At 37.5% G+C, this 25,200-nt stretch overlaps 1 protein-coding gene across 1 annotated transcript; it reads right to left on the reverse strand.

The window, feature by feature from the left end:
- Positions 1-6,431: 6,431 nt before the first annotated feature.
- Positions 6,432-9,432, reverse strand: LOC149792928 (beta-1,4-galactosyltransferase 4-like). Its single transcript, XM_089968921.1, has 3 exons — positions 8,126-9,432; positions 7,567-7,757; positions 6,432-6,588 (listed from the first exon to the last, which is right to left on the reverse strand). Exons 1-3 carry the CDS (start codon positions 8,351-8,353, stop codon positions 6,432-6,434), a joined length of 576 nt encoding a protein of 191 aa, XP_089825047.1. The 5' UTR covers positions 8,354-9,432.
- Positions 9,433-25,200: the final 15,768 nt, after the last annotated feature.

The raw sequence follows: 25,200 nt of genomic DNA on the forward strand, positions 1-25,200 counted from the left end.
CGCAACGTTAGCCGGACTTGTCCGAGTATGGCGAGACGAAAACGTACACTGACACTCTTTAACTTAATTCTTCCTTTACTATCATTACTTTTCTGTCTTTCCTATTGCCACCTTCCTTCCTTTGTTTAATAGTCATGTGTGGTGAATGCTTTAACGGATAGGTAGATAGATAGATAGATAGATAGATAGATAGATAGATATCATTTGTAATACTGACGCGATACAAGCATCAAAATTCCGGAAAATCACGAAAGTTATTTTGAGTGTGTTTTTTGGGGATCACACAAAACCTACCCACACTTGGACGTAAAACAGAAATAAACACAGAAGTGTGGCCTACAAAAAGCAAGAACTTGCATATGAAATGATGACAGGTGATCTAGATTATATTGTTTCAAAACTGACTCCAAATTCATTATAGATAGTTCATTACAATGGCATACTTAACTAAATATATTTTTGATTCAATGCCACTTTAGGACAAATTTAATCGTCTCATTCTTCTTGAAGCTACACTTTTATTAAATAGTGCAACGTTAGGATGTATGTGGAAAAGTCACGTGTGTCTTATGCAAATAATAACACACTTTTCGGGATGAAATACGACATTGTACTCATTCATAACTTCATAAGTCATTAACTAAGAAAAATCAAATTCCAGATTTCATCTAATTACATTCGTCTGTACCCCTTATAAATTTTCATATAAGAAAATAAATTCACTAATTCGACTTTTTACTTGCACATGCATACCAGAGTGAAATGTAGCACTTGTTTAGTACATCCAAAACAAGATTTTCTTGAAGGTTTCAATATAAATGTATATTTGTCTCAATATTTGCTGTTGATTGCCCTTTGACTGAAATACACCTACAACTAATCCGTGGTGTACAGACAAAATCCACCTCCTAACCCCCGTCTTACACCCCAAGCCACCAACTATGAACGTTAGGACATAACCCCTTCCCCTAGCCTTAGCTGAGCCCTTTTAAACTTTTAAAGTTTCTGTATTTCACTAGTATTGTTATATTTTGTGAAGTAGTTAAAGGTTAATCAATAATTGTATTGGATAAACATAAAATTCTATAATTAAGCTCAGTATGTGGCATATTGACGATCAGTCGCATTTCTATTTTTCATTATCCCGTTTTCAATTTTGGGTGGTTGTGTTGTTGAGTTAATTAACTCATTTTACATTATGAGAGATGTATACATATATTTATCTCTAGGCCAGTACCAGATCTTGAACCCCGATCTATACTTCCATACAGGAAACACAGTAATTACTAGGTGGATAGGTAAACAGACGGAAAATCAGTTTGAAATATTATAGTAATAGTGGGAATGTAGGAAATAAAATCAAATTGTGACGTGTCACAAATGTATTAAAATCATTACATTCTAAGAATTTGTATTTATTACTATCAATCCTCACAATACATTGATGGCTTCACACGAAAAAGGAAAATTATTTATCGACTGAAGTCTCATGGACAAATCGAAAAACAAGCCTATAACACTGAGAACAATGAGTTGATTTAAAGATTCTGTTTGGCAGGAGAATTGTAAAACAAGCATATAACATTCATATTATTCAGGTTTAATCTTCTCTTTGACAGGAAACGGAATATACGTATAAAATGTTTGTTTAAACGTTTACTCACTTTTTAAACAAAAGTTATTAAAATGAATTTTTTTTTTGGCGCTAATTGCTTTGTCGGTCAAAGAGGTCTTTCCAAAGTTCCTTCGTGGTATTGCTAGGCACTTTCAACTGACCAAAAATACAGAGTGTACCAAGAATTATCAGTAAAAACTGTATTAACCATTAAAATTACATCACGAATGAACTTTTCATTGGCAGTGACAGTTAAAAAATGTCATCATTTTGTTAGTACTATGTACATTCTTATTTGTTAAAAATTGCAACAAAATATCTTGAAAATATATATTTAAAAAATCATACGGCAGATATTTTATGGTTTATTATGTTAATATCCAAACGAAAAAGTTTAAACTGTCATATAAAAGCTTGCAACATTACAAAAGTTTCAAATTGTGACTTTTTGTAGTGTGACTTTCTGTCAGTGCCTTTCTGTCATAGAACAGGGGAATTATGCCCCATCTTTAATTTTGCATGTCGTGATTATGTCCGGAGGTGAGGATGAGCTTGTCAGTTAGGGGTTTTACCCAGGGGAGATTTTGTCCCACACCCAACTATTGCATGCATATTTGTTGAATTACTTAATGCAAGTATATTTTATAAACATAACATCTTTGAGAGCAGTAATAGTGATAAGTGAAACCTCATGGCCGATCCAGCCAGCGAAGCTTGAGTTCGAATGTATTCTGTGGAAATTCTTGGTTCCGATATTACGGGATGATTAATGCCACGTTCATTCTAAAATGTAACAATGTGAGTCAATAACTTTGAAGACTACCATGTTTGAAGCTTTGAATCCGATCAGAGAATGATTCATATCATGAACGAGTGAAGACAAAAAGCGCCAAATATCGGTATGGTGTGTATAAATGTAAGGGTTTTAATTAAATATGGCGGTTCAAATTTCGGGAGAGCAGTAGGTAAATTGTCCAGTCTTATATGAATCTACGCGAAAAAAAAAAAAAACCCAGTAAATTATGGCGCGTGACGTCAAGGCAAAATCGATCCTGGTACTAATTTTCGCGAGGTAAAATTCTTCACTATATTTGATTCAATCTTCAAGTCAGCCTTCCGCGCAACAAATTGCCACGACTTGCTACACGTCACCGTCTCTGTACATTATAGGCATTTTCGGTGCTCGGCCGGAATTTATCGAGATGTTGCATTTGTTATTTGAAACAGTGAAAAGTGAAATAAATCCCTTACCCAGATGTGGAGGCTGTTCTGGACAAAGCGGAAGTGCAGATCGATTTTGTGTGAATCCTGTTTTTGCAATCAAGTGCTCCAAATTTTCTGATGTGTTCGCACACAGTTTATAGGAAATGTTAGGTAAATTATGAAATTTCTCGGTACCTTGCTTACTAAATCCCTCTGTATTATCACATGATGTATACATGTGCAACATGCATTGACATCCATGCAAATACAGCTGCATTGATATTAAAACAAGGACTATCAATGGTACAAGAAATATAATTTTTTTTGAAGATTTTAGGTTAGATGTGCAATCACTTCCCGTTTTTTCCATCATTTTATGAAGATCAGGTGAGTTCTACAAAATCAGGGAAATATCTCAGATCCAGGAACAATTCTGTAAATAAATTCACCGAGTGTGGTATTTCACGTCTATCAACTGCTATCTTGGTATTATCCCACTCTCTTTATGTTGATCTGCAAATGTCTCGTGCTCATTTACTGGTATGTGTAAACGTGTAAATTACTAAGGTCACGTGACCCAGTTATCCAAACAAAGGTTCTCGTTCAACGCCGCAGGGTCGTGAACAGGTATTAATACAAAATTAACTATTTCCGCTGTTAAGAAATAAGTCATATGACAAAGAACCTTTGCCTTTTAAAAGATTAAAAACCATCCATAGGACGATATAGGTAACCATTTTCATTAGGATCCGGCAGCTTCAATGAAGAACCAACGTGCAACTTCAAGAGTAGTATTGGTTGTAAATTTTATATTTGAAGGATCTCGTCAGAAAAGAAAGTAAATGACGTATGGAAAGTATGCAGTTCACAAATTTCACCAAGAATAGGTTTAGTTTCCAAACAAGGTGCACTGCACAGTCGGACATTAAGAAATAACAAAGCCAATGCATCTGAACGCAGTTTGGATATCAATTCATTACATGCGATGTTCTCAGAATCTCCTTTTTTATCCCCATGTTTTTGTGAGGAGATATTGTAACTGTCAGACGCTCCACTTGTCCGTCTGTCGTATTATCAGCAGCAGAAGCGGAGGTGGGGTGGGGTGGGGGTGGACCAAAAAATGGTGGGGCATAGACCACAATCAATGCTCCATTTTAAAATCTGAGGCTTAAAAATGTTATTTTTAGTCAGACAGCATTGACTCGTTAACTATACAAAGGCCAATCCACGGCATGTATGTAAGCATGGTTACTGTCCATGAAGGGGGGATGGTGGCGACCAAAAAAGTACGCGTTGACCTTGAGATTTGACCCCAATTCAAGGCCCCATTGTGAGAATGCTGATGTTACCTGCGGTAATGCTGATTTATTAATGAGTCTGCGAAAAGGAATGGCTGAGACCAGGTTGATGACGTTGAATATCTGTTCAATGAATTGCTTGGATAATTGTTGTGTTTTTTTCTTGTTGCGAGAACACACCACCTGGCGAATCTCTAAGTGCAAAACAAAATTTTAGAACAAAATTTTAGAGATTCAGAGTGCTGTCAAGTATGATTTTCAATTTGTTAATATGTAATCAAGCACACCTCACAAGTGAACCCCGGGTGCCATAAAATAAACATACTTATTTGGGTTCGGAAGGGGGCACAGGCAAGTGCACCTGGGTTAAGTTTTATAAGTTTACAATTACCCATTCAAGGATAATTCATCTTTTTTTCAATGCATCGCAGGCGCCCCTCCACTGTAATATTTTTTTAACGCCGACAATGTCTGTCGCGTGTCCCTGCGAGCAAACATGAAGTAAGTTTTCACTTGTTGATCGAAATATTATCTGTACCCGCAAACTTCTCGGCCACTGTTTCTATTAAGAATATACGACTAAAATAATTTACATGAACTACACAAGCGGTGCTGATATATCAGTGCGTTCGCACTTACATATACAAATTTAGTGAATTATTAAGCATCTGAGCATTTTAAATCGTTCCAGTTCTACTGTCGCAACATTTATTGATTTTTGCCTGAATCTGTGAAACCAGTGTGTTATTGCCAGCGATCAATTTGTCACAGGTATTTATAGTAGCTTGACATGTCAACGGGGCAATGTCTAAATTGTGAGTCGAATTGAAATTCCGTCATTTCGCTGTAGATGGACGAAATACGTTACTGTGCAAACTGAAATCTTTTATGTGATCTGACTTGTATGTGGAACTGGTAGCAGATATATTTATTGTGTGATATATGTGAATTTTATTTTCTGGTTAAGTCACATTGATGTAACCGTGTTAGGTATACAGTTTGCTACATACTGTAAAGCTCCGGGATTAATATCAAAATATTTTCCTGCGGCTGACATTGGAGAAAATTCTTATTTCTCCGATTTCCAGATTAATTGATTTAACAGATCGAAGAGTCTTTATACATTTACAAATTTTTCATCGCGTGCTATGCGGTTATCTTTTCTATTTGATTTCACGTGATCAACGACAAGACCATCATGTATCATAGCAATGAAGCACTCGAACACGAAACTGTGATCAAGATACATATTTATTTGTTTTATCCCAGTGAAGGGCGGACAATTTAAAGGTTAAATAGTTCGGAGCCCCCAGTCAGCAAAACCGACGGTCTAGGTGTTAAAACAGGCTATGACAACAACAACAACAATAAGATCAGGAGTTTGATATATACATACATATCTGTAATTATCTGTATAGTAAACTATCAATACCAACAACGTTCCTACGCTTTTTCTACCATACAAATTATAAAAGACACATACAAATATAAATGCCTAATTATACGTGCACAAGGCCAAGAACGCCTAACTCTGCACAATCCACAACTATGTATTCAAATTACAAGGTGACAAAAAACGTCCACCATTTTATTTGCAATTACACGAATTTATCAGAAGGACCAAGAATGAATTTAATCAAGATGGTGCGTCTTATGTGTTTTTCAAAGTTCAAGATAGACAGCAATGGTATTTTCGTTGACTCCACCATGAACAACACACGAGTAGCGACTATTATTAACAATCTTGTGGATGACAGCAAGAACATATTTAGAATAAAATTTATTGTCGAACATGTCAGCCAAGATGATCCAACTTGGATTATTCGTGATAAGCTAGACCCTGTTAAGGAATCGCAACGACATAACAGCGTTGCCACAATAAATAAAAACTCCAAACCAGGCACGTTGACCTAAATAGACAAACCATATTACAATATACTACATATACTACGACCGAATTGCCCCTCTGCAAAATCAAAATGATTTGAAATAGAAGATTCCACTCTCTGTGTACCGGTAATTAACAATGGTCACAGTTCTCGCCATATTTGTTGATAGGGAAGATATCGGCAACAATTACACCAACAATTATAGCAACAACGAATTTGCAAAAATACAACAATTACAATGTAACGAAAACACATCAAAGATGAAAGAAGAAAAAAAGACAACGAACAGTACAGCAACAAGAAATTCAAGAATTCTTGAACAGCCACAACAACAATTACGTCAAGTGATACACAATTCACTTAAGGAAGCAAAAAACAAAACAATGAATGAAAAAAAAGAAGACAAGAACAGATCAGATTGCTGTGTCAAAGGTTAAAATGGGGTGCAACTGGTTCAAACCTTATTCCGAAATCATCGTCTTCACTGCCCCATCCAAAATAGAGGTTTGAGAATCCATTGACTTTGAGGTATTGTTCTGGCGTAAAACCAACAATCCCTCCGTGGAAACCATAATATGGAATTCTGAAGGTAAAATGTATTAAATACAACGGTGAGTGGATATTTTAAATTTTATTTAAAAAATACGACTTAGCTATTCATTTCTTTTACAGACATGTACACTTTATCATGGGGGGTGTTATGTATTAGAAATTCTGGTTCTGTCGAGAACAAATTTAGAAAATCTAGGCACACTAATGCTGTCTGCCGATACTTGAGTGAATAATGTGTATCAGCATTGTCTTAATATTTTCTCAATAATTAGCATCCGTCACCAATACACTTCATTTTCATGTCTTTTCGATCCACATACTATAGGCACTGTCTGTACACAAGACCAAGTGCCTGATTTGTTACTATTCAATTTAAAAACAGATAAAGAAAGAAAACCATTTTCTTGACCTCGACCGGAACAAAACGCAAATGTAGTTTTGGTATTAATTCTATAACGCTTTTTTCACGCTTTCTTAATATTTGTAGGCAAAAACATGGAATAGAATTCAAACCACACAATGATTTATGAAAGCTACATCTGATGTTGATTTTGTGTTTAACAGCACATCAAGAAAAGCAGGATGTTTAGTGCCAAGGCTATTCGATGAAAGTGTCTTGTCTTAAAAGACTTCACAGTAGGTGACCCTGTCTGATCCGATACTAGGATGCGAACTCGCACCATGCTAACCACTCAGCCACCGCATGCGCGCTCTCTCTCTCTCTCATGTACGTACACACAGTGTTGTCTAAGAGACAGTAAACGTTTTTTTTTCATTCTGCTTTTACAATGATGAGTAAACAAACAGAACAGTGGTGATTTTTTGTCCAACAGTTTGCCATGACTGACAGTTGTGTACCAACGTACAAATTCATTTGTACAGAGAGATTGTCTCTTTGTGTCAGTTCTAAAGTCAGTCTTATTGTTTAACTTCTGCATATGAAGTGAATACATATTAGCCAAATAGGTCCTTTTTAATACGTTGTGAGAAAAGTGTAAATGGCAATTACCGATTGTCCTTGTATTTTGTGCTTCCGGTCATGAAGTGAATCGGCTGACTTCCACAGCGATACAAATTTCTGTCGTCAGTTATCAGAGAGTCAACGTCATGGATGACGTAACACGTATAGCTGGATATCCCTCGGGCCGTACGAAACCCTGCATTTGCTAACAATCCTCGATTAAACTGCGTTGGCAATGCCTTTACAAGGAGATAGAAGAAGGGATTCAATCGATGACTGTCTGCATAGTGTGTACTTTAATCTCAGACTTGAGCTTTTCAAGTAGAAATTTTGTCTTGATGAATCTTAATATAACAGTATATTCCATAGTCACCAAGTCATCTTTGTAATACAAAATATATCGCTACTCTTTTGACAGATGAGTTTAGGGCACTTTCGTGTATAATATTCACTGTCACTTTATTTCAGCACACTAAAAAACACCGAAATACACGCTTTTTTTTTTCCAGAGTGAACGTTTTCATCATTGCTGAATTGAAGAAATAAATGTTTCCTTGTTCCTTACGTTAAAGAGATAGAGACAGAGGGAGAGAGAATACATGCCTACCATTTCTACGACGTATATGCCGTACTCCAGTTGCTGACGTTGTAAAACCGTATGAAGATGGTGAACTATAATATCTAAGTGCTCCTTCCGGTCTCTGTATGGTATTATGACCGCTGTTCTTTCCCTTGCTTGACAATATGGCGGTGCATATCTCCCGCCGTAAGATAGATTTCTCAAACTCTCTTCGTTGGTCACTTCCTGGAGAGTAATTGTTGGCTTTATGTTCATTTTACCCACTTGAACATTAGCAGAGCACGAAAGAGAGAAGAGGCATTCCTTTTAAAACTTTAACAAGATTTTTCAAGTTATTATTATTGAAAAAAAATGCGCCGTACAACAAGTACGTCGTCGACCGCTCCGGTGGCCTAGTGGTTAGAGCGTCCGCCTCAGATCGGGGAGGTCGTGGGTTCAATTCCCGGCCGAGTCATACCAAAGACTTACAAAAACGGTACTAACAGCTGCCTCGCTTGGCCCTCAGCATTAAGAGGCTAGTGTTAGGACTGGTCGACCTGATGTCAGGATAATGTGACTGGGTGGGACATCATGCTACATGCCTGCGGCATGATGCCCCAGTGGTAGACATCACTATAAGTTGTTAATGCTACATTAAAAATCTAAATCACACACACACACACACACACACACAAGTACGCCATTGCCTTATATGCAGAACGTCATTACTCTTATACGTTCAGTTTCTCCTGTATTGTTAGTTTCTGTGTTTAGTTTTGTTTCACGCCCAGCTCAAATTTTAAAAGATATCAGGAAGCAAGGTAACACCTCCCCCCAAGGTATTTAACACAAGTATTTCTAAGTCAAGATCTATTTATTTTAAAAGACATGTATAAAACAACAATTACAACAAAATGAATATGTGTCCCTGAAGCAAAAGCAATAAGTAATATCAAAGGAACCTTTCAAAAATACGATTGGTAGCCAAGTATGCTAGTGACGGAGTGTCTTTTGTAACTCCATACATGTAATCTTTCAGCCGTGGGCTAAGTTTGCGGTGCATTATACCCAGTGTTTTGGTAGTCTAAAGATATTTTGCACGATATCTGTTCGATCGTTTCATCATTTTACTATTTGAGTAAAGTACCTCATTTTTCACTATTTGAGTGAATACACCATTTTAGTATGTGAAAGTAAAGTACATCATTTTTACTATTTAAGTAAAACATATATTTTTTTTCGTCGTGTAAAATTACGGTGAATCATTAACCTTTGTCCATGTACTGTGTATGATCATTTTCTTGTATTCACATTTATGTTACATTATTAGGATTGTGGGAATTATGTTAATTTTGTCCAATATTTGGATCGTATACACGCACATGTTAATCATACTTCCTTCTCCATTCAAGTCATTCATCAATAAACATTGTATTTGGATCACCATCAAAAGTGCTCTGTTATAAAGCCGAAATCCACTCCGGTTATCTTGTTACACCCCTAATGTAATGATTTTGGCCAAGTGGCAAATGTTGATCATTCAAACAAACAACTTTAAACTCCTGTCTAAAAGCAAAATCATTTCTAAGACATTCAAATGAACTAGTCAGCTACAAGTAAGACCTAGTGATTATCAGGGCTATGCCGGTCGAGGTTCATTTATCTCATGTCCGCAACGGTAGCCGGACTTGTCCGAGTATGGCGGGACGGAAAAGTACACTGACACTCTTTTACTTAATTCTGCCTCTACTATCATTACTTTTCTGTCTGTCCTATTGCTATCTTCCTTCCTTTGCATAATAGTCATGTGTGGTGAATGCCTCAACGGATAGATAGATAGATAGATAGATAGATAGATAGACAGACAGATAGATATTTAGATAGATAGATAGATAGATAGATAATCATTTTTAATACTGAAGTACACACCGACACGATACAAGCATCAAAATTCCGGAAAATCACGAAAGTTATCTTGAGTATGTTTTCTGAGGATCACAGCAAAACCTACCCACACTTGGACGTAAAACAGAAATAAACACAGAAGTGTGGCCTACAAAAAGCAAGAACTTGCATGTGAAATGATGACAGGCGATCTAGATTATATTACTTTAAAATATTCTGATTTAGCGTTCACTGAAATCTGTCTTGACACTTTGAATAATCCAACTAGTATATACCTCTTAAATAATTCTTTACAGTTTGTAAATAAAATTATTATGTGTGTTTATATATTCTTCAGGGGTAGTAAATAATGGCGCGTGACGTCAAGGCAAAGTCGATCCTGGTACTAATTTTCGCGAGGTGAAATTCTTCAATATATTTGATTCAATCTTCAAGTCGGCCGTCCGCGGAACAAATTGCCACGACTTGCTACACGTCACCGTCTCTGTACATTATAGGCATTTTCGGTGCTCGGCCGGAATTATCGAGATGTTGCGTTTGTTATTTGAAATAGTGAAAAGTGGAATAAAACACTTACCCAGATGTGGAGGCTGTTCTGGACAAAGCGGAAGTGCAGATCGATTTTGTGTGAATCCTGTTTTTGCAATCAAGTGCTCCAAATTTTCTGATGTGTTCGCACACAGTTTATAGGAAATGTTAGGTAAATTATGAAATTTCTCGGTACTTTGGTTACTAAATCCCTCTGTATTATCACATGATGTATACGTGTGCAACATGCATTGACATCGATGCAAATACAGCTGCATTGATATTAAAACAAGGACAATCAATGTTACAAGAAATATCATTTTTTGTGGAGATTTTAGGTTAGATGTGCAATCACTTCCCGTTTTCCCCATCATTTTATGAAGATCAGGTGAGTTCTACAAAATTAGGGAAATATCTCAGATCCAGGAACAATTCTGTAAATAAATTCACCGAGTGTGGTATTTCACGTCTATCAGTTGTATATATCAAAGTGTGTCAGATCATATTCCAAGAATATCGAACTGCTTATTTGGTATTATCCCACTCTTTTTATGTTGATCTGCAAATGTCTCGTGCTCATTTACTGGTATGTGTAAACGTGTAAATTACTTAGGTCACGTGATCCAGTTATCCAAACAGAGGTTCTCGTTCAACGCCGCAGGGTCGTGAACAGGTATTAATACAAAATTAACTATTTCCGCTGTTAAGAAATAAGTCATATGACGAGAACCGTTGCCTTTTAAAAGATTAAAAGTCATCCATAGGACGATTAGGTAATCACTTTATCTGCTAATCAGAACCCGGCAGCTTCAATGAAGAACCACACGTACAACTTCAGGGGTAGTATTGGTTGTGAATTCTATATTTGAAGGATCTCGTCAAAAAAGAAACTAAATGATGAATGGAAAGTATTGAGTTCACAAATGTCACCACGAGCAGCGACTATTATTAACAATTTATTGTCGAACATGTCAGCCAAGATGATCCAACTTGGATTATTCGTGATAAACTAGACTCTATTAAGGAATCACAACGACATAACAGCGTTGCCTCAAAAAATAAAAACTCCAAACCAGGCACGTTGACTGAAATAGGCAAACCATATTACAATAACGCACATACCGTTTAAACGAAACTACAATAACGACCGTACCGTTTAAACGAAACTGATATTAAAGCTCTAACCCCAATGAGAACAAACACGTCAAACTGAAGTATTAGCTTGAGGCGTGGAAACGGACTAACAGAATCATGAATAAAAGATAAAAGAGTGGGAAAAAAATGCTCTTGTCGACAGAGCTAAAATAGATAACGTAGCTGTATTTAAAAAAAACATTGAAGTTTCCAATTGTGTAAAAAACAATAGCTAACGATATTTTGATAAATTCTGGCAAATATTGTAGTAAAGGCGTCCCAATAGCGATAGTTGATCATAACAGTCACGTTTGCACTGAAGCAGTAACATAGTTTCCGGTGGAAAGAACAATATGATTGTATTACAGCGATATTTTGAGAGATTTACAATATTAGTGCGCGTGACCCTGTATCTGTCTGATTATTTCACGGTAACGACACAAATTTATCTGTGAGAGATACATCCGCTACAGATGAATCAACATTTGATCAGTTTGTGCTACCGTCTGGTATACTTTATCGGAAGGAATATCTCCAACGTGCGATGAAACAGATTGCAGTAAAATATGACGTTGACAGTAAATAATGGTCCATATAGAACAACAACAATAACAAAATCATGGCGTTCAAATCAAAAAAGAATTTCTTGATGATATATCAAGATGTTTAGTTGAGTTTGGACATGGTGGTCTCTGGAACACAAAATATAATTCCACCGATACGATTTCAGTTGAGAACGTGGATTTTTACCAATCTAGTTGTGTTGGATCAGGCGAATATCAACTGTATATTGAATGATTCGGTCATCAAAGACACAAAACGATCAGAGTAGTGATAAACGATAATCATCTCATGGACTACGATCTTATCGGATTTGCCGAGATTGAATCATTCGATTTCTCAGCGAGTACCGGTCTGGTTTGGATGTCACTTTATTAAATCGGACCCAAACATTAATCTCAAAGACTGATGCGCAAAATATCAACGTGGCTGTGCTCCAATAGTATGATAACGCTAAGTGTTCGACGCCAAGATCCTTACATCGCGGACTGTAACTTCGACGATAACTTGGTACGGGCCGGCGAGGACAATTTGGTTACTACACGATGATAAAGAAATCTGCAGAAACATTATCGGCATGTTTACGTTCTGTGCGGCATCTGATAATAAACGCCGAAGTACAAGATTGATCATGGGTCTGGCAGACCAAGATTTGTGATCGCAGATACTGTGTCGCGAAGTGTATCAGTGTCGCGGCAACGTGTGTGTTTACACGACGGTACAAATATTGGCATGGTTGTTAGCTACTACAACGGTGACTCGCCACAGTTCACTTATTTGGGATCTTCGATGCTTGCATATTCGTCAACATACCTGTTATCGATGATTAACCGGTTTGTAGCGGATGATGTTAGAGTCGACACTAATTCTTTTAATATAAGTCGATTGAAAACGGATCTGATGAAAACATTTATGGAAATCATCTATCGACACAGCTCCGCAGTGTACAGACACTATGTGTCACTACGACGATGCTCTATGTCGTTCTTGCAGATCTTTGATTTCATAAGCGAAATAATGAGTGTGGCACGCTTGATCAATCGCATTCACCGGAAATTCACCCTCAACCTGATAATGAGGTGGCTCAAATGGGAGTAGTATGGTGGGACGGTCTAGGGACTAGGGGAGTTCCATGTTAAAAATGTAATATCCACTCTGGGGACTACGTAAATTTAACATGGGAAGCAATATCCACTCTGGGGACTATATTAATTTAACATGGGAAAAAAAGGCATCCACTCTGGGGACAAGGGAATTTAACATAGGAGAAAGGAAATATCCATTCTAGGGACAAAGGCATTTGAACAATGGGAGAAAGGAAATATCCATTCTAGGGATAAAGGCAATTGAAACATGGGAGAAAAAAAATATCCATTCTAGGGACAAAGGGAATTGAACATGGTGGGATTGTCTAGGGACAATGATGGTAGAGGGTCAAAAATATCCATTCTAGGGACAAAGGGAATTGAACATGGTGGGATTGTCTAGGGACAATGATGGTAGAGGGTCAAACACAACAGAGACAGAGACATACATACACTAGTACAAGCGTGAGATTTATATATAAAGCATTACCAAGACCTGAAATCTTGCTGAGGTGTTAAAAAATTTGAATAATTGTAATGATCCTATAAATAGCTATAATCAAGGAAATGCTCAAAGACAAAATGGATGTGACTAAAAGTAACGCTAAAATGACTGGAATGTCCCAGAATTTAAAGGAAAATAAACATATCCCCGAAAATTAAGTTACAATGGTTTAGACAAAAATGGATAAAATTAGTAACTACTTACAAAATCAACTTGTGTGACGATCGTGGATACACACCCATGTATCTTTTTATAGCTATAATCAGCTGAAATGCCCATGAAATTCCACTATCTATTTATAGCTCCAACTTGTGGGTTATTCCTTTGGAAAATCCCACTATCTTTTTATAGCCTCAGCTTGAGTGACGTTCCTGTTTATGAAGTCTAGTACATATGTATAGTTACAACCTGTGGAAATCCCCAAGTCCATATTTACAGTCTTAAAATTTCCAGCGTCAGTGACGTCACTGTCCTGAACATTAGGGGATAAGTGTCAACAGTGTTGCAAGTGGCTGACCTGAATACGCGCTACTGTAGGTAGGTAGGTAGAATGTATTTGATAGGGATAAAGGGAGTTTTATAGAGACAAACAGAGACCAATAGACACACACACACACACACAAACACACACACACACAACGTACGCGCGCAGACATACTCACATACACAAACACACACTATAAAATAGATAAAATTAGTAAATACTTACAAAATCAACTTGTGTGACGATTGTGGATACACACCCATGTATCTATTTATAGCTATAATCAGCTGAAATTCCTATGAAATTCCACTATCTATTTATAGCTCCAACTTGTGGGTTATTCCTTTGGAAAACCCCACTATCTTTTTATAGCCTCAGCTTGAGTGACGTTCCTGTTTATGAATTCTAGTATATATGTATAGCTACAACCTGTGGAAAACCCCAGGTCCATATTTATAGTCTCAAATTTTCCAGCGTCAGTGACGTCACTGTACTGACCTGAATACGCGCTACTGCAGGTAGGTAGGTAGAATGTATTTCATAGGGATAAAGTGAGTTTTATAGGGACAAACAGAGACCAATACACACCCACACACACACACACACAAACACACAACGTACGCGCGCAGACATACTCACACACACACACTATAAAATAAATAAAATTAGTAACTACTTACAATATCAACTTGTGTGACGATCGTGGATAAACACAAATGTATCTATTTAAAGCAATAATCAGCTAAAATTCCTATGAAATCTCACTATCTATTTATACTACAACTTGTGGGTTATTCCCTTGGAAAATCCCACTATCTTTTTATAGCCTCAGCTTGAGTGACGTTCCTGTTTATGAACTCTAGTATATATGTATAGCTACAACCTATGGAAATCCCCAAATCCTCGAAATGGAAATCCTCGAAATTTCCAACGTCAGTGACGTCACTGTACTGAACACTAGGGGATAAATGTCAACAGTGTTGCAAGTAGCTGACCTGAATACACGCTACAGCAGGTAGGTTGGTAGAGTGTATCTGATACGCACACACACACACACACACACACATACACACACACACACACAGAGGGAAGAGGAAAAAACAAGCCCCAAATATACTATCAACACAGAAGGGAGATAATACAAACCCCCCAAAAAACTATCCACACAAATGTACGCGAACGCATACAAACCCCAAATATACTATCCACACAACGTCGCTAACGCATACAAACCCCAAATATGCTATCCACACTCGGGAGGAAGAAGAAAAAACAACCAAATTTACGATCTACACAACGTACGCGAACACACACACACACACACACACACGCACACCACAGAGGGAAGAAGAAGAAAACCATTATACACTATCCACACGGAGTGAAGAAATAACCCTTTATATATACTATCAACAGAGAGTGAAGAAAATAACCCATTATATTCCATCAACACAGAGTGAAGAAGAAAAAGTTTCTTGAAAGCACCTAAGCCCTCACCTGCAATGACCAACTCTACCAAAGACCTACACCCCACCCCCCACTCTCAACACTACAAAACCCATTTAACCCGTTATTTTATGGCATCAGTGTGTGATTTAGGAAACATCAAGACACAAAAATGATGGATGAATAGACTGACTATTGTTTACCGACTTGCATGCCTAAAGAGCGTGCGTGAAGGAAAACATCCTTCCATTTCAATTCTAACTAAAACATGATCCAGAGGGATAGAGAGAGGTGAAAGAGCACAATTTCATAAAGTGTGAGTAAAAACAAAACACACCATCCTTATTATACAATGTCAAGACCAAGAGACACTTACGTTTTCTTTCTGGTCTATTCTCTTTTAGAAGGTAGTATGAAATTTCACATCAGGGCCAACGCATCGGCTCACATTGTCAATTTTTCCATTTCCATGTCTTTACTGGCACAAGTTCTTCATCATCTTCAATTTCTTCTTCTTCTGAATCCCTCTTCTCTGTTTCGTCTTGTTTTTTGTTTCTTCTCTTTTCTCGTAGGGCACTCCGAATTCCAATGTCCTTTCTCCTGACAACGATATTAGGTATTTTGACTTTTGTCTCTCTTTCTTAGACGAAGCAGATATTCTGGAGACAAATACCCATTTACCTTTGCAGATATAGCAAACTTCGTTAGCACTTACACACTTTCGTATGACTCTCATCAAATCAACGACCAAAAGAGTAAGTTTTGTTGCCACTTTCGCATGTGAATTATGCTTTCGTATGAAATTTAGCAAATATTTGACCAGCAGGTCGATCTGTGCTGACTCTTCCATCTTCTTGATCGTTTGAGAGCGGAATGAATACTCTGACGCTAAGACACTCTCCTTATATACAGGGACCTGCTGCGTATGAAACCTAGTCAAATGTAATTTTGCAATAAGATGAAACGATTTCATTGAGGAAGTAAAAGGCAATGATGTACCGTATCGCCTCACACAAAACCTGAAGTGTTAGTTCAAATCCGTGTCAGCAATTTCGAAGACGACATAACTGAGCTTTAATCAATGCTCTCCAATTAGGCCACAAAACCACGAGTCCTGATTCACGCCAAAAGAAATTTCGTTCGGTCCATAAAAAATAGTATCACATCTGAGAAACGCAAAAACGAACTTCCAGAAAACTGAGAACGACGGCTTACACCTACAACGTAAATGTATGAGTTCAAGTAGTGCGTAAAACTTAGTCAAATTAAATTTTTATAGTCAAGACGAAACGATCTCTTTTCGAACAAGAAAGCAGACACCAAGCGACAATGGCGATCCGTGTCACACAACACTTTTCAAAATGTATATTATCAGAGGTTTGTTCTAGCGATCTGCACGGTTAAATTAAATGTTGATGTATTTTGCAATAAGACGGACACAATTTCCATGGGATCGCCCATGGTACGATTGTTCGTGCATTAGTTTAATTTTTAAAAATATTTTTTTATATAAATCGCCTATAGGATAGACCCAGTAAAGCATGGCTATTCTCGTCACTGTCTGAATAGCTACTCAAGTCAATTCGAAGTGAACGCGGTAAGAAAATAAGTATAGCCAATGAAATGGCTTACAACGGGTGATGCATTGTTTTGTTCTAGGACTGTGTGGCATAATAATCCCTATGTTCTTGCGTTGTTACCATTACAGTGCAGACAGACTGAAATGTGAACTTACAAGCCCTCTTTGTGTGTTGTACCATTTCCTCTTACCACATCAAAATACTGAGCGTCACAGCATTGGTTCGCGTTTTCAAGCTGACCATTTTTTTATATCTCACTTAAACATTTCGACATAAACACTCACACTCACATCGGTAGAGTCAGAACAGACGTGTTACAGTATTGAGGGGCATGTTATCTTTTTTTTTCAAACTAATAAATTTGGGGTTTGTATGAAGTAAAGAACCGAAAGTACAGTGAAACTCAAGGATGATGACCCAATCTGTCTGTCTATTGATGCGTGTATTTACTTAAGAAGAAATATGACCTCTAAAACACAAAGAGATACGGCAAGCATAATTAGATTAAACACAACGATGTTTTCCTTCACGCCCGTGTAATTTAGAGTTTCAATCGTCTTTGAAGACAAACTTGGTCTCCTTTTGTAGGGCTTGAAATAATAAAAAAACTGAAAAATCTTAAGCACTTTGCTATAGATAATTTCATCAACAGACTAAACAACATAAATACCGTTACAACAATAGAAAGCCTTAAATCTTCTATCAAAAAGAAATGCATGAAAAAAATTAAAGATTAACGATAACTAACCAATGAAACCGAATTTAACAAAGGCAATGACATGTGAAGAAATGCCTCTCACTTTGGAAAGGTAGGTGAATGTACTCTGTCATGCACCATCAACTTGAAAAAATTATAAACAGAGAGAAACCTGAATTCAAAATTCAGTTGTTTTTTTTTCTTCAAAATTATTTCGTTTCTTTTTTTTTTTCTTTTTTTGGGAACAAATCTAAGCACTACTATAGAGTGGAAAAGGGAAAATGCACATAGCTTTGATATTTCTGAAAAAATGAGGGGATATTCCTAACGTTCATAACCACCTATATATGCTTGGACTTGTCTGTGACTTATCCACAAAACAAGATGTACATATTTCTGGTCAAGCTGCAAGTGTGTGCGTGTTTTTGAAAATGGTAAAAATTGGATATACAATTTGAGCCCCATGATCAACAGTAATATGGATTTTTACAGAGCTTTTGGAAACCCGGTAGAACTGAACCAAGGACTTAATTTGATCTTTGTGTAGTACAACGTGGTGGGACACACCTCTGTGCCGTTACTGCGTGTCATTCCTTTCAAAGTGGATAGTACCACAAACAATGACCAGGAAGGTGCAAACACCTATCACGTACACCGTGAATTCTTTCATCCTCACTATTTGCCCGTCAGTAAGTCGTATTTAGACACTGTCAACATTGCTATAAAAGGAGATCTGGGACAAAATATTCCATTCTCCAAAGGGAAAGTTACAGTGAAACTCCATTTTCGAAAACGGTTCTCTCACGAATTGTAAGTCAAGTCAGCGACGAGTGACATTTTCACCCTATAAAATCCGGCGAGATGCGTGTGGAATTTCAGTTTGCAGAAAATCTACGCGCAGATAATACGGTGAACGTCCTCCTGTATGCTGAATTCGACAATACGATATAAACCAACAGTTTGAGAGAAGTCATTCTACACTATTAGAAGTCATGGAAGACTTTTATCAATGTTTATATAATAGGGATTCTTTGGACATGGAATGTGAAGATCCTGAGGAAGGAGAACACCAAGACAAAGACGAAGAAGTCATCATGATGAAGTCTAGAGGGCCAGAACAAGAATCACATTTAGTTTCCTGTTATGCTATAGTCTTGACAGAAAAAAATTAAGGAATTGATCAAGAAAGATTGCTATGGATGTCATAACGATCATCCCAGTCAAATACAACACGATAAATGTCTAATGCTGAGTCAAGAAGATAAATTGGACGAATATCTGGACGAAGCTTGGAGTCTCATCTCGGAAGAAGACGTGTTACAACAGTGGTATAAAGGCTTGCGTGAACATTATTGTCCTCCATTAACAACTCAAGAGATCCATCGCATCGAAGCTCTCTTGGATTAGAGTTGGGAGACAAGGCGAAGAAACGGTTACTTGTCAGACATTTTCAAGCAAAAGGTCAGGATCGAATTGATCACTTATCATTACCTGTGAAGAAAAAACCCACACAAAACAGGGATACCTGGGAACTTTATTACCTTTTGAACCACAGTTCGTACACTGCTTCTTGGAATCCTGTCGTCTGTGCTAAAGATGAACTCCCTCATCGCAAACCTCAAGACCATCTAGCTTACGTGATCAACACGGACGACAGTCATCTCCCAGGAACCCACTGGGTAGCCGTCTACTTTCCTCAAGAAGGATGTGTGGAATATTTTGATTCGTACGGATTGCCCCCTTTGGAAGACGATATCATCGACTTTATGAGAAGAAATGCTCAGACCACCCGATTCAATAATGTGAAATTACAAGGCACAGATTCCTTTGTGTGTGGACAATATTGTGTGTATTTTCTGCATCATCGCAGCCTGGGCTATTCCTTAGAACATTTAGTGACTCATTTTGATCCTCGTTCTTCTTCTAGAAACGATGTGAAAGTATATCGATGGTTTTGTGACCATTATGCTTATCTTTTGTCTCAAGCTAGGAAACGTAGTGTCCATCAATGGCCTAATGACTTCCAACAGTGGAAATCACAATTTCATTCACAAAGTTGTCAGCCCTGTCCAAAATAATTTGTGAGTTGAAAAAAATGTTTGTGATTTGAAAAAAATGTTTGATGTTATATTGTTGGATTATTGTTAAAAATGTTAGAATTGTTGGTTAGTGTTAAGTGATTTTTTAATAAAAAATGTGTTTTGAAGAAAAAATGCCTTTGTGGTTTGTTTAACTATAGGTATCCTGATTCATGCTCTTTGACTTCTCTCTATCCCTCCCATAACACTATTTGAACGGTTGGACTCGAAAACCGTGTAGTAATGATTTCCTTCACGTCCGCGCTTTGAAAATAAAAACGGGACAGTCTACAGTCTGTCCATCCATTGTCGACTCATCTTCCTACGAAGATGTGCTCAAGATTAGCCAAGTTGAACGAAGCCTATGTGAATTTGCATAGGGTCATGACAAGTCTGATACCGAGACCTGAAGAGATAGACAATATCATAATGTTGAAAGTCACTGAAGACCTGAAAGAAGAGCTCTTCAAGGAGGAATTCAAGAAGGAGAAAGAAGAATGGACGGAGAAGTACAGACTTCATAAACAGCAGAGAGAGCAGCAACAGCAGCAGCAGCATGAACCTGACAGAGGCTTTGTATTCAGTGGTATCGACACCAAAGAGTTCTTCTTCTCTTTCCGAAGAAGCAGACCCTATCCTGTGAGAAAGCCTGTCGTCAGAGGAGGCCGTCATCTTATAACCTTAGCGATCGCCATAGCTTCAAGTTCCCTCCCCCCAAAAAAAATTTCAGGGCTACCCCATACTCTCGAAAAGAAATAACATTCCATTGCCTATGATATGTTAGTCAGTTAGAAGAAAGAAATACAGAAGTGAGTCTATCAGCACATGATTTCTTTATCTTGGTTAGAAAGTGTGACTCTAAGTTGTTCGTTTCCGTCGCTTATCAAAATTTTAAAAATAGTAATGTTCTGTAAAAAGTGAGTGAGTGTTTCTTTTAGGTCTGTGCGTTTTTTTTTGTTGGTGATAATATGGATAATGTAAGTTCGGGTACAACGAAATTTAAAGAATTAGGCGCAGAACTCGGTGTCGAGGGAAGAAATATACGCAACAGCAGCGGGAGCAAGAAATGCAGACCTAGCCAGTTAGCACTCCACCCACCTCGAGAACACAAATAACACCTAGTCAAAAGCCGACTGTACCTAACAAACAACCCGTCCCGGAAAGAGTGGTGGCAAAACAAAGGTCCAATTATGTTAGACAAACGGTATGGCAAACTCAAATGTAATTATCGGAGGCACTATGTTCTTTTCTTACTCCGATACTACAGGCAATCTCAGCTGAAAGAACAACCACAACAACAATAACAGCGACAGACACCATAGCAGCGGATTTGAAACTATCTACCTCAACTGAAGAATTAGTATCAGAACCAGAAGAGGAAATTGAGGCGGTTGAGGAGGTGGAGGGGGACGCTGACCCTCGTTGAGAAGTACACTGAAATGGGGCTAGATCAAGCATTGTATGACGTCAACATAGCAGGGCAGTTTATTACAGCCATACAATACGTTGCCTACAAATCTTTAGACACCTTTAAACCAAGACCTTCTCAATGGGGATTAGGGGTCAGAGTTCTTCCCCAATTCTACAGACAAGCCTATACTGGATACCCCCTCAGTCAACTGGTAGAAGCCGCTGCTTACATTACCGCCCATCATGGCTACGCATTTCCTGATATCAAGAATCATGAGACTAGGAGTGCGGGAAAGAACGTGAAAGCAAAAGACGTGTTACCTTCTAACAGAAAAAACAGACTTTTTTCAGGGCTCCAAAAGATTGCTTTTTATTAAATAGGGAACCATATTTGGCTTGGTATCCGTCCTTGACTAAACTATTCTCGAAACAAACTCGACCCATTGGAACACCGCAACAAACTTAACTTTTTAAACCTAACAGTGACCAAACTGGTATATGTCGCTTAGACATAATAATTTAAATAAGATCAGTATGGCTATTTTTATGTACACTAAGTACTAATATTAGACAGATATGTTAGGAAGTAGGAAATTTAACAGACTCGTTAGATTTGAACTAATTGCACAGGTGGTTAACACATTATTGGTACTTTTTATTGTCCATTAGCAAAAACGGGACTTGATTTGAAATAGGTACGGGCTAGCGTTTTGGTGAGTACTTAACATCCATGGCTGTCTTGCTGAGCACCTTTTTCCTCCTTTACCACGCTCGGACAGAAAAATGAGTTTGTGGTGAGACAATTCCCACTCATGTTTAAAGCCTTTCAGTCAGGTTGTTAAGCACTAGTTAGTCCTACACCTGAGTGGCTAAATTTAAAAATAGTTTGTGAGTACATAAAAACCTGGGGGATGAGGCTCTCTTTCCTTCCCCAGGAGTAATTAAAAATCACGCGGTGCGTTATTAAACCAGTGATACATGCTCCATTAGAGCGAAAATCACTTTAATTCAAGTAAGCAAGCAAGCAAGTTCGGGTACCGTCTCTAGCACTCTTGATGACACCAACTGTCTGGGTTATTTTCTTTCTTGCAAGCCCCTATGTTCCACTTCTGTTTGTGATAATAACTTGTGATACTTCACATTTTCTAAAGTGGAAATCTTTACAAGCCGTACAAAATACAAAACTTATATGACTTTGGCTTTTGACACTTGCACAGACTCTTCACTTTACAAGTGTCACGAGAAAATTGTATATCCCATTTTTACCATTTTCAAAAACACGCACACACTTGCAGCTTGACCAGAAATATGTACATCTTGTTTTGTGGATAAGTCACAGACAAGTCCAAGCATATATAGGTGGTTATGAACGTTAGGAATATCCCCTCATTTTTTCAGAAATATCAAAGCTATGTGCATTTTCCCTTTTCCACTCTATAGTAGTACTTAGATTTGTTCCCAAAAAAAGAAAAAAAAAAAGAAACGAAATAATTTTGAAGAAAAAAAAACAACTGAATTTTGAATTCAGGTTTCTCTCTGTTTATAATTTTTTTCAAGTTGATGGTGCATGACAGAGTACATTCACCTACCTTTCCAAAGTGAGAGGCATTTCTTCACATGTCATTGCCTTTGTTAAATTCGGTTTCATTGGATAGTTATCGTTAATCTTTAATTTTTTTCATGCATTTCTTTTTGATAGAAGATTTAAGGCTTTCTATTGTTGTAACGGTAATTATGTTGTTTAGTCTGTTGATGAAATTATCTATAGCAAAGTGCTTAAGATTTTTCAGTTTTTTTTTATTATTTCAAGCCCTACAAAAGGAGACCAAGTTTGTCTTCAAAGACGATTGAAACTCTAAATTACACGGGCGTGAAGGAAAACATCGTTGTGTTTAATCTAATCATGCTTGCCGTATCTCTTTGTGTTTTAGAGGTCATATTTCTTCTTAAGTAAATACACGCATCAATAGACAGACAGATTGGGTCATCATCCTTGAGTTTCACTGTACTTTCGGTTCTTTACTTCATACAAACCCCAAATTTATTAGTTTGAAAAAAAAAGATAACATGCCCCTCAATACTGTAACACGTCTGTTCTGACTCTACCGATGTGAGTGTGAGTGTTTATGTCGAAATGTTTAAGTGAGATATAAAAAAATGGTCAGCTTGAAAACGCGAACCAATGCTGTGACGCTCAGTATTTTGATGTGGTAAGAGGAAATGGTACAACACACAAAGAGGGCTTGTAAGTTCACATTTCAGTCTGTCTGCACTGTAATGGTAACAACGCAAGAACATAGGGATTATTATGCCACACAGTCCTAGAACAAAACAATGCATCACCCGTTGTAAGCCATTTCATTGGCTATACTTATTTTCTTACCGCGTTCGCTTCGAATTGACTTGAGTAGCTATTCAGACAGTGACGAGAATAGCCATGCTTTACTGGGTCTATCCTATAGGCGATTTATATAAAAAAATATTTTTAAAAATTAAACTAATGCACGAACAATCGTACCATGGGCGATCCCATGGAAATTGTGTCCGTCTTATTGCAAAATACATCAACATTTAATTTAACCGTGCAGATCCCTAGAACAAACCTCTGATAATATACATTTTGAAAAGTGTTGTGTGACACGGATCGCCATTGTCGCTTGGTGTCTGCTTTCTTGTTCGAAAAGAGATCGTTTCGTCTTGACTATAAAAATTTAATTTGACTAAGTTTTACGCACTACTTGAACTCATACATTTACGTTGTAGGTGTAAGCCGTCGTTCTCAGTTTTCTGGAAGTTCGTTTTTGCGTTTCTCAGATGTGATACTATTTTTTATGGACCGAACGAAATTTCTTTTGGCGTGAATCAGGACTCGTGGTTTTGTGGCCTAATTGGAGAGCATTGATTAAAGCTCAGTTATGTCGTCTTCGAAATTGCTGACACGGATTTGAACTAACACTTCAGGTTTTGTGTGAGGCGATACGGTACATCATTGCCTTTTACTTCCTCAATGAAATCGTTTCATCTTATTGCAAAATTACATTTGACTAGGTTTCATACGCAGCAGGTCCCTGTATATAAGGAGAGTGTCTTAGCGTCAGAGTATTCATTCCGCTCTCAAACGATCAAGAAGATGGAAGAGTCAGCACAGATCGACCTGCTGGTCAAATATTTGCTAAAGTTCATACGAAAGCATAATTCACATGCGAAAGTGGCAACAAAACTTACTCTTTTGGTCGTTGATTTGATGAGAGTCATACGAAAGTGTGTAAGTGCTAACGAAGTTTGCTATATCTGCAAAGGTAAATGGGTATTTGTCTCCAGAATACCTGCTTCGTCTAAGAAAGAGAGACAAAAGTCAAAATACCTAATATCGTTGTCAGGAGAAAGGACATTGGAATTCGGAGTGCCCTACGAGAAAAGAGAAGAAACAAAAAACAAGACGAAACAGAGAAGAGGGATTCAGAAGAAGAAGAAATTGAAGATGATGAAGAACTTGTGGCAGTAAAGACATGGAAATGGAAAAATTGACAATGTGAGCCGATGCGTTGGCCCTGATGTGAAATTTCATACTACCTTCTAAAAGAGAATAGACCAGAAAGAAAACGTAAGTGTCTCTTGGTCTTGACATTGTATAATAAGGATGGTGTGTTTTGTTTTTACTCACACTTTATGAAATTGTGCTCTTTCACCTCTCTCTATCCCTCTGGATC

This window comes from Sinohyriopsis cumingii, chromosome 8 (genome assembly GCF_028554795.1).
Source record: "Sinohyriopsis cumingii isolate HCF-2022 chromosome 8, ASM2855479v2, whole genome shotgun sequence".
NCBI classification, from domain to species: domain Eukaryota; kingdom Metazoa; phylum Mollusca; class Bivalvia; order Unionida; family Unionidae; genus Sinohyriopsis; species Sinohyriopsis cumingii.

Excerpts from the sequence above, each read along its gene's own strand:
- LOC149792928 (XM_089968921.1), bottom strand. The coding sequence starts at position 8,353 with ATGAACATAAAGCCAACAATTACTCTCCAGGAAGTGACCAACGAAGAG. Across the intron at positions 7,758-8,125 it reads GCATATACGTCGTAGAAATG|GCATTGCCAACGCAGTTTAA; the intron begins GTAGGCATGTAT and ends CTCCTTGTAAAG. Across the intron at positions 6,589-7,566 it reads ACAAAATACAAGGACAATCG|AATTCCATATTATGGTTTCC; the intron begins GTAATTGCCATT and ends TTTTACCTTCAG.